This window comes from Cynara cardunculus, assembly GCF_001531365.2.
Source record: "Cynara cardunculus var. scolymus isolate 2C chromosome LG 3, CcrdV1, whole genome shotgun sequence".
Classification (NCBI taxonomy): domain Eukaryota; kingdom Viridiplantae; phylum Streptophyta; class Magnoliopsida; order Asterales; family Asteraceae; genus Cynara; species Cynara cardunculus.
Genome location: NC_037530.1, coordinates 27,081,703 through 27,093,274, shown reverse-complemented (window position 1 = coordinate 27,093,274; position 11,572 = coordinate 27,081,703). Strand labels below are relative to the sequence as shown.

General features: G+C 36.0%; 1 protein-coding gene across 1 annotated transcript; it reads left to right on the top strand.

Moving 5' to 3' along the window:
- The first annotated feature begins 4,929 nt into the window (after positions 1 to 4,929).
- On the top strand, positions 4,930 to 7,539 carry LOC112509081. Its single transcript, XM_025113952.1, has 4 exons — positions 4,930 to 6,117; positions 6,198 to 6,837; positions 6,908 to 7,042; positions 7,133 to 7,539. The coding sequence occupies exons 1-4, from the start codon at positions 4,930 to 4,932 to the stop codon at positions 7,537 to 7,539; spliced, it is 2,370 nt and encodes a 789-aa protein (XP_024969720.1).
- The last annotated feature ends 4,033 nt before the right edge of the window (positions 7,540 to 11,572 follow it).

The following is an 11,572-nucleotide window of genomic DNA, read 5'->3' as shown; positions in this document are numbered from 1 at the left end:
TACTCCATAATTATGTCATTATTAAAATAGGAATTTATCGCAATACTCCTATTTATTTGAACCATCCTTCAAAAATCACACTCTAACGATGTATATCACCAAATGTCTTAAAAACCCAAATGCGCACATTTTCAAGGTTTTATGAGATCAGATGTCCAGGATGCACACATACCAAAATAATCACTATCATTTTGATAAAATCACAAGAAACACTTTTGGAGCCTCAAAATAGACATTTTTGACATGTACATAATTTTCATAAACTAACTTGAAACTCACCTTGCTGTGTTAAGTTAAGCCTAGTTCCAAACCCTATTCCATCATCCAAAGATGAAAGTATGATTTTCGTAAGCATGATCTCCAAGAATTTTCTCAAGACTACAATCCAAAATTTCTTCAAGAGCTTGAAATCTCCCAACCGAAAGATCTAAAATGGTGACCCTCTAAATCCAAGGCACCTCTTGTTTCCAATGAACACCTAAAGTGCTTTAAGATACAACCCAAAATCTCTAAAATCGCCTCCAATGATGTCCATAATTGAGAGAGCACTTAAGAGGTTGAAGAATGAGCAAGCCCTAGCTTCAAACTGGGGTTTTATCCCGATTTGGGTGTTCCCGCAATAATTTTTGCGAATAACAAGTCACCTGCGTCCCTAAATTTGTTTTGTTGAAAGAAAGAGTTGCACGAATTTTTCCACGACTTAACTAATAGGGAAATTAGCGAGTTTTTTTTGTTTCACTTTTGGTGCAACTTTCTTCACTAGAACTTGCGCGCACCAACTAATTCTATGACACAATGCATCCCTTTCAAGGTATTACCTCGAAAGGCTCATATAAATACATTAATCCCATAAATGTGTCCACAAAATAGGGGTGTTACAATCCTCAAACCTTACAAAAGAATACCCACAAAAGACCACCGAACAACACAAAGAAGAATCAAGAAAACACACCATAGTGGCTTACATAACTTGCCATGCAACTAAGGTCGCGGCAGAAGTTGTACAACTCACGATGACTCTACCTCGACTTACAAGCAACTGCTCAAACCAAATTCACTAAACTCAAACTAGTTCCCGAACATACCAAAAACAAAAATGTAAACCAACTTTGGATCCCAAGAATGACACGAAGGAAAGGTCACATTTTTAAACCATAGAGCTTTACGCGACTTAGCCCGTGACCAAAGTCATGGGACTCACTGGAGTCGATTACCCAGTTCATACTTGCAAAAACCTACAAAATTCTTTAACTAGGTACCCTAAACATCACCAAAAATCTTCAAAAACTACTAAACATGAGCATAAACACCTTTGGACTCTTACAACTACTATCCAATGATTAAGCATCATAAATTTCCAAGAATGAGCAAAACATAAAGCTAACTCATCAAAAATGGAGGAACCCAAATGCTACAAAACTGGAAATAACTCGAAGATTTCCATATGTGCACTTTTCTTTCAACCAAAAGCCATGAACAAACAACTTCAACAAACCCTAAACTACTAGCTAAAGATTTACCCATAAACCCTAGTTTTGAGAGAGAATAAAGGAGAGATTGCATATCTGCAAATGAATTCAATATACCCTTCAAAAATAATTTCTCTCTAATGAAGGACGACAAAAATTTCAAGGAATACACACAAATTCACACTTAGATTAGAAGCTCCAGAGAAATGAAACACACACACATAAAACACGTTTAACAAAACCTAATTCGAGAGGTGACATGAAAGAGGTGACTAAATATATATCCACTCACATTTCTAAACCAGCCCTCAATAATAAGGAATTAACGCCTAGATCCCCGGACTTTTAAGTTAAAAACAAGGGTACTATACAAATGGTCTCGCACAACCCTACTTGCGACCTAACTCACGTGGGTACTTGCACGCCCAAGGCATCAAGTTGAATTCTAGTTACTTACGTGACTCCACGCAACCTAACTCGCATGGGAGGTCACACACACAATGAACTCAATGTCCAAAGAGTTAGGTGACCTGGGACACAACCCAAGTCGTTGGCTTGTCACGTAGGGGTTCTGGAATGAAAATTCAGGATGTTACATATAGCAATAGCCAATAGTAGTAGTGGAAACTACCTAAACGAATAACAACATCAAATAAAAGCATAAGCATGTAATGCAAGCAAGCAGAAATGACAATAAAGACATAAATAGATAACAATAGCACACTCAAGAGTGTAAAGATAAAGATAAAAATCCTTATCCATTGGCTTCTTGAAGCACAAAAGCAGGCAAGCAAGTAGAGACAACAATAACCAATAACCTTGGATCTTGATACTAAATGAAAAACTCAAATAGTAGAAAATGAGGAGTCATTAAAATTTTGATATATTTTATTTTCCAATTTAATCAAGTAATATCGTTTTGGTCCTTATTATCTACCAAATTCTTTATGGGATCTTATTGTATACTAAGAAATATTAAGCGTTTATCTACTATTCCTTTGAACTACAACTATATATCTACTTAAAAAATTGGGATCCTATAGTTTTTAGACCCTAGGCAGGTGACCGTTTCGCCAGACCCAAGGAACAACCCTATATATAATATTGTTCTAAAAAAAGAATTACAAAAAATGTACTTTTCAGTGAATTCCTATTTTTGATTAATATATTTTCAAAAGACATATTTAAGAGTTGGTTCATTTCTTATTTTATATTTTTTATATTTTATTTAATTTAAAAATAAATATTTTTTATAATAAAATACATCATTAGAAAGTTTTTATCAAGACGATTAAAATGACACCAAAATATGATGTTTATGGAATTTCTAATTTTTTTACACCGTTTCTATACACTATGCTTTTATTATTATTTTTTTAATAAATTATATAAATTAACTAAAAAATATAGAAAAAGTATAAATTTTGAATTTTCAAGATAGTAAACTAAAAGTTTAAGAAGAATAAAGAGTCATAAATAAAATTTAAAGAATGGATAAAATGTAAGAGGGATGTGTATTTGATATTTTAGAATGGAATTATGTTCTATTTTGAATATATATTGGTAAAATATAGGTTTGTTCCACCTTGTTTCATGGGATGGCGTAAAGCATGGAATAGTGATGGTTGTTCAACTTTGTTCTATTTTTTCACGTCTTCCCTTCTCCATTAAAAACAGGCATGTTCCACATTCTACGCATGGAACAAGGTGAAACAGACATATATTCTATCAATATAACCTAGATATAAAATCAAATATGTCTTCCTTTTCGTATTTATACATTCTTTAAATTTTATTTATCGTATTTTTTATTTTTTAAACTATCACTTTATTATTCTCAAAATATTTTTATATGATTTCTATACTTTGATTAATTTATGTAATTTATTAAATATTAGTAAGAGTAAATTATGATTTTTGACTTTGTGGTTTGCTAATATTTTGATTTTTGTCCTTATGGCTTAGAAATTGCGATTTTAGTTCTTATGATTTGCAAATTATTGTTATTTTCGTCCATTGACTAATTCCTACCTTTAAGTACAAGGGACCAAAACAGTAAAAAAAATTGTAAACCACAAAGACCAAAACAACAATAAATGATAAAATCATAAGAACAAAAATAACAATGAATTACAAACCATAAGGACGAAAACCGCAAATTCAAAACCACAAGGATGAAAATTGTAATTTTTGACAAACCATAGAGACGAAAAATTAGTAATAATAAAACAAAATGTATAAAATAAAAATTGAAAACTTGATGAACTTTTTATTCCGATGTTATTTTAATCGTCTTAACAAAAACTTTCTAATGATATATTTTGTTATAAAAATTATTTATTTTATYATAATTTAATAAATTACATAAATTAATTAAAAAAACCTCAGTAGAGATAATTTGGTCATTTATATGTTCTATTATGTCCAATACTATCTTATCAAAAGTTGAACAGTAATCTATCATGTTATGTTCTATTCTTTCTTGTTTTGTCTACTTATCTATATACCAAATGAACCCCTAGAGGATTAGCCATTTTCAATACTTTATTAATAATTTTATTAAATTATATCTTTTTTTTAGAACATACATTGTATCTAAATAAAGTAAATCCTTTTCCATAATTGAAATTTAATTCATGCATGCAAAATAATTTATAAAAAACCATTTTATACAACCTTTTGTCATAAAATGACCAGTTTTTAGAGGTTTTGCGTATTTGGCCACCCAAATCGCCCCCGGAGGCGATCCGTACATGTTGGGGGGCGATCCCTCATTAAGACCCTTAAAAAAATTCCTTAAAAGACGAGATTACTGTTCACCCTCGAAGACCGGGTTTGACCTCGCCCTAGGGGGCGATCTAGACTGTCCCATCGCCCCCAGGGGTGATCCAGCCTTTTAATCTTTTTTTTTATTTTTTTTGTTTTGTGGTATTTTTAATAAAACCGATACCCCATTTAAGTTGTATTTTTTAACTTTTTTAGAACCAAATTTCATGGGTAAAGGTTTAAAAATAAACCATTATAATTATGGAAACGTAAAAATTATTTTTATTTGATTTGGGTTTCGTAAATCAGATATAAACCCGTACATCTCTTTTTTTTCTTTTTTTTCTACCTCCAATTTCACTATAAATACCAACCTCCTACTTCATAATTTTTCACGCTTTCCCTTTCATTTCTCTTCTCATATATTCTACTCTCACAACCCTTAACCCATTAAACACAATCAACCATCACAAAACATGAAATCACGTCAAAATGATGATATTTGTGTGTATCTTCGAAGTGGCGGTTTATTCCAAGATATAAATGGTGTTTTAGAGTACCTTCTCCCCCACATGTGCAATACGTTTGTCTTCGCCAATAACGTATTACGGGGTCGTCAAACGTGTGATGAAAAAAGTTAAGTTTACGTGGTCATTTCAATTTATTTTTTAAAACGAATACGTTATATCAGTTTATGGACGACGATGATGTGGTAATCCTCCACAACGCCATTCGTCAAACTTTACCAGAAATGTTAACACTATATGTGGTCAACAATGGAGGTTATGGAGGAAATCCATCAAGTGCAAACTCGGGCGGTCCAAACACTTTTTACCCCGATGCTGTGAGCACACTCTTCCCCGACGTTAGCGGTTCAAACCCATATGGTCCAAGCACACTCTTCCCTACCGGTTGTGCTCCTAGTGTAAATCAGAGCACTTTCTTCTCTAGTGGTGGAAGTGGTGAAAATCGAAGCACCCTCTTCCCTTACGATGGCGCGGGAAATTCATATCTTGAACAAAAAGTTACCGTTGAACCTGACAGTTATTTTGTTCAAGACTTGAAAATGCCTCCGATGCAGTCTCCCTACCCGTACCCGATCTGGTCTCCCGAACTGTCAAAACCGTTGTGGGAGGTAGATATGGCAGAAGATGTTTTTGTTGCTGCGGAAATTTTGAACATACCTGAAGACGACGATAACTCCGATTCTGAAGATATCAAGCCGGTAAGGAATAGTTTTTGGGGTATGCCTGACACACCACCTTGTCCGGACCCAGTTATCAAAAGTAGGCAGGGAAACATTTCCTACCAGCCTACATCCCATGTCAAAGTTCTACAAACTTTTGACTCGAATGAAGCACTTAAGCTCGCAGTGGGATTAAAGTGCGTTCATGAAAACTTTCAGATGAAAGTAAAGAAATCTTTCGAACACCGGTACGAGGTGGTGTATCACTCAGATTCGGACTATGATTGGTGTTTGATGGCTGTTTCCATCGATGGTACCAGTATTTTTCAGGTACGGAAGCTCCACGATGAACACACATGTTCAAGGTCCCAAGTGCACCCAAACCACCGTAATGCGAATAAAAAGGTTTTGGGTCATATACTAGCAGGCAGTTTAAAGGATTATAGGAGAGTATACCGTGGTAAAGAAATCATGGAAGATGTGAACCAACGGTTCAATATTAGCTTCTCCTACCACCAAGCATGGCGAGCAAAGATGTATGCCTTGCAACTGTTGAGGGGGACCCCGGAATCGTCGTTTAACCTACCTTCGGCTTATTGTCACAATCTGAAGCTAGCAAACCCGGAGACTGTGACAGAGATCGCTCTTGATCCACTTGGAAGATTCGACATGTTGTTTGTCGCACTCGGTTGTTCGGTAATAATTTTGTCATATTTTATAATTATTGTCATAATTTTATGTTCTGCAATCACATTTTTAATCTCGTTCATCTGCAGATTCGATCGTGTCTAGGACACATGAGACCGCTTCTTATAATGGACGGTGCCCATCTGAAGGGGTCGTACGTTGTCACCATGTTCTTAGCGGTCGGTATTGATGGAAACAATGGTATCGTACCCATTGCAATGGGAGTAGGGAAGACAGAAAGTGGCCCGTCATGGACGTGGTTTTTATGTAAGCTTAGGCAGTGTATCGGTGATGTGCCCAATTTAACCTTCATCACCGATAGGGCTGCCTCTATCAACCTGGCCATACGAACTGTATTTCCTTCTGCGCACCACGGACTTTGTTGTCGGTATCTGAGCCAGAACTTCCGCCTAAACTCCACTAAAGAGAAAAGGAAACGGTGGATGTTCTGGGAGGCATGCAAAGCTAACCGGTTGTCGGACTTTGAAGCTACTATGGATTTGATGCAGCACAATCTACCTAGAGCCGCTCAATATCTTGAGGAAGTTGGCTATGCTAGATGGGCACGATCGCACTTCCCTGGATTGCGTTACAATGCAATGACGTCCAATAGTGCCGAGTCCATCAACTCAGTAACACGGTTTGCATGCTATCTTCCGATAACAATGTTAGTTGAATTTTATCGGGCGACATTGCAACAATGGTATTTCATATGTCGGCATAACGGAGGTAAATTCAACCATCCTTTGACTATAAGTTTGATTATGTAACATATGCTAATGATATCAAATATCTGCAGCGCAAATGATGAATGCAATGACTCCTTGGGCGGAGGCCAAATTAGAGAAGAGAATACATAGGAGCGCAAATTGGAAGGTATATCCCATCAGTGATTTGTTGTTTGAAGTTGACGACCGCTATAAGAAAGGAACATGTGATTTGCATGCTAAGACTTGTACATGCATGCAATGGCAACTTTCTGGAATAGCTTGAGGTCATGTGATTTCTGTTGCTCGAAGTTTAGATATTCAAGACTGCGGTCAATTCTGTTCTGTTCGGTTCAATTCCGACTTTTACCGTGCAACATACGAGGAGGAAGTCATTCCCCTTCCACCAGAAGTTGAATATGTGTTGCCCAACGAACGTTTGACCGTCCTACCGCCTCCCTTGGACATACAAAACTCAGGCAGGCCATGCAACCGTGATCGTATACCGTCACGGGACGAGGAACCAATAGTGAAAACTTGCAGTCGATGCGGCCAGAGTGGACATTTTCGATATAACTGTCCGAGTCCTATGCCAGCTCCTAGGCCGACGCACGGAAGTTCAAGTAGTCGTCGAAGATCAATTAGTCGTCCAAGCAATTGTGGTTCATCTGAACCTGATACTACACAAGACTACGTATTTGATACTTACGATTTAAGTAAGTAGATGTACGATTTTTAAGTGTACTTTTGTTGTTTTAATGGGAAATAGAAGTTTGATTTAGAAATGCATGAACATTAACCATTAATACATTGACGAATCAACTGAAACAACACCATTCAGACATAACATTAAACTGAAAAACATCAACGACAACAAAAAAATTAATACATAACATTCATGCTAGTTTCCTTCTGGGTAAAGTTGTTTGCAAGACTCAATCCAGTACTGTTTTTCATTGATCATTTATTGCATCACTGGGTACCAATTCGCGATGTCCTTCACAACTTTTTCCTCCGCTCGAATTTCCTTTTGCAATTGCTTGATTGCTTTTTTCTTCTCTTCAATAGATTCTTCGTGTTTGTTTTGTTTCTCCCTGTTAGCCCACCAGTCATCGGTGATCTTCTTAATCTCCGCTTCGGCCTTTTCAATCGAAGCCTTCATCCTTGTAGGCATTGTTTGAGAAGACGATGAGTTTCCAGCCATTTCTTTCAATAACTGGACAAGTACTTGTATCGGATTTGATATGAAGTTGTGATATATGATTTCACAAGGCATCCYTTTTATACACTATCGGGCCTTACGATTTAAAAAAGGTTGGTCTAGTAGCTGGCATGGTGTGGTCAAATCCGGTCATGAACTTGCATGACTTGTTAAATCGTCCCTGACATAAAGCTTACAAGATTCGTCCTGGCACCCTGACCCGTGAACCTACCAATGCACTGTCACAGCCTACGAGTTATTAGCTGGCATGGTGTGGTCAAATCCGGACTATAACCTGGCATGACTTGTTAAATCGTCCCTGTCAAGATTCGTCAATATAGCTTACAAGATTCGTCAATAAAGCTTACAAGATTCGTCCTGGAAAAGTCTGACCTATAACCCTACCAATGTACTATCTCCCCCATTCTTTGCCTCGATTTTGGTGAATCTACCCTAAAGGCGACCCAAATTTTTTTTTCCCAATTATGGACTTGTTTTAGTGTTTAACGAATCATGGAATACCAATGGACTTTTTTTTAGGTTGTTTGCACACTTTTCGTTATTAATATGCAGTTTTCTAAAATTCATATAAAATAGATGGATGATCCAAATGAGACGATTCCAAAACTAATATACTAGTGTGCTACCAACCTACAACTTTGATTTAGAAAATAGAATCTAGATTGGTCTCTGAGAAGGGTCAAAAATGCTTACAAAATGCATAAAGTGAATTTTTTTTTTACAAATTTCAGTCATGCACCTGCCATAAAGCTATGAGTTGTTAAATCGTCTATGAGTTGTTAAATCGTCGCCGACATAAATCTTACAAGATTCGTCCTGAAACCCTGACCCATAACCGTACCAATGTACTATCCCCCCCCCCTTTTTGCCTCGACTTTGGTGACTCTACCCTCAGGGGTGATCCAATTTTTTATTTATTTTTGACATTATTTTGCAAATTAAATATAAGTTTCTTTGTTGGTGTCAAATGTTCCTATAAAATGGGTTGTTGCTAGAGGACATATTACTGGCTACGTTTTCCTGTTTTCTTTATAACAATGGACGGAAGCTCGTCCAATTGTAATTTTAAAGTTCCAACAACGAATGAGGAGTGGGAGAGGCTTGGAGAAGAATGGTGGAGAAGTCAACTACCTGAAAAAATGTATGTGAGAGAGGCTATCAAGGACTACGAACTTAAATTGGATATACTACAGCAAAAACGTGCGGACCTTGGTTCAAAAAAGGAGAAGATTGAACATGAGATGAACGAGCGGACGAAATGGATTGCTGATGCAAAACAACAGATTAAGCAACAACAGTGTTGGATTGCTGATACACGAAAGAAAATCAAAGAGGCGGAAAACCTGAACCACGAGGCATGGTTCGAGCTTGATAGATGCATATACATATATATAGATACATATACATATAGAGATAGATAGAGTATTTACAGGTGTTTCCATATTAGCGGCGAACGGTGGTGGATGGCGGCGCTTGACGGTGGTTGTTGGCGCCGGAAGGTGGTGGATGGCGGCGGATGACGGTGGTCGGTGGCGGCGGATGGTGGCCGATGGCAGCGGATCACGGTGGTCGATGGCGGTGGATGGTGGCCGACGGCGGCGGATCACGGTGGTCGGTGGCGGCGGAAGGTCGTCGATGTCGTTATACGGTGGTCTATGACGGTATGTCGAAGAATAGTGGTCGTTCTTGGTCGGGATGGTCGGTAGGGATGCTCAAGGCTTGGTTTTTCGTTCGGTTTTTCGAGAGAAAACGAACGGTGGTGGGGATGGATGGTGACTTATGGTCCCCCATCGCCAATTTATATAAAACGTTAAGTAATAAAACAAAATTCATCGTCAAATCGACGTCATAGAGTGTCATAACATGAAAAACCGCGAAATCAGATATAATGTCTGATTTTTTCTCCCAAAATCAGCTAATTTTTTTCTTTTTCGTAACCACAATTACCATTGTCTTATTTCATGCCGAAAAACCATGAAATTTAAAATTAAAAACGTAAAAAGACACAATTTATGTATTTTTTCATTTTTATTAAAAACACTCCTTAATTGTTAAATAAAAAACACAAAATGACGAAATAGAGATCGAATTTCGTAAATTAGATATTATATCTGATTTACGAAACCCAAAACAGATAAAAATAATTTTTGCGTCTCCATAATTATAATGGTTTATTTTTAAACCTTTACCCATRAATTTTGGTTCTAAAAAAGTTAAAAAACACAACTTAAATGGCGTATCAGTTTTATTAAAAATACCACATAAAAAAATAAAAAAATAAAAAAATAATAATAAAAGGCTGGATCACCCCTGGGGGCGATGGGACAGTCTGGATCGCCACCTAGGGCGAGGTCAAACCCGGTCTTCGAGGTTGAACAATAATCTCTTCTTTTAAGGAAAAAAAATTAATTTTTTTTAGAATTCTAATGTGGATCGCCCCCCACATGTATGGATCGCCCCCGGGAGCGATCTGGGTGGTCAAAACGCAAAAACCTTAAAAACCCGGTTATTTTGTGGCAAAAGGTTGTATAAAATGATTATTTTTATAAATTTCCTATATATATATATATATATATAGAGAGAGAGAGAGAGAGAGATGAGCGATCAAATGAAAACCGCCTTCATTTGTGTAAACCATTCTCATTCATCCATTTTCTTGATCAATGGTCAAGATTAGTTTAGTTTATTTTAGAAAATTAAAAAATATATATATGTTAAAAAAATTATTTTATAATAACGAAAAGGGAAAAATGATAAACCCAATCACATCTTCATCATGCACCCTATTATAGTAAATTCCTCACCTTATTTATCATGCACCTTGTTTTACTTGTCCAATTAGATTGTTCACGCATCATATTCATCATGCACTCATTTCATGTTGTACTCATTTTATCATGCACTCATCACTTACTTCATACACCAATTTCATCATGTATGAAACCGGTTTCATCATGCACTCATTTCATAATCATTTTTCACTTACTTCATGCACCAATTTCACCATGTATGAAACCGGTTTCATGAATATTTTTTTTCTATTACTGATTTCATGAATTTATTAATCTAATAACTTACGATTTTCATGAATCTTGGCAATAATAAACCACGACACAATATAACAAAATCTTATTTTTAATATTATAATTTAATTAAATATTTAAATGTTACCATTTATAAAAATTCTTTTATTATGTTATTTTAATTAAGATTTATTAATAATTTCCATATTTAATAGAAAACAATGCAAATGACCAATATACTCTTAATGATTAAATTTAATTAGAAAAACATATAATTTTTCTATTGGTCGAAATTAGTTTACACGGTTTCTAAAAATTGCACGGTTTTCATTTGAACGTGTATATATATATATATATATATATATATATTTGGATTATTGGAAGGATTTCCTTAGGGTAGGTCAGATCCAAGGCTATTATGGGGGAAGGCAAAGATGGGCACCGACCAAGGGTTAGAGAAAATTGGGGTCCAACTTTTATAGTTATATAAGAGGCCTAATTTTTACTATATA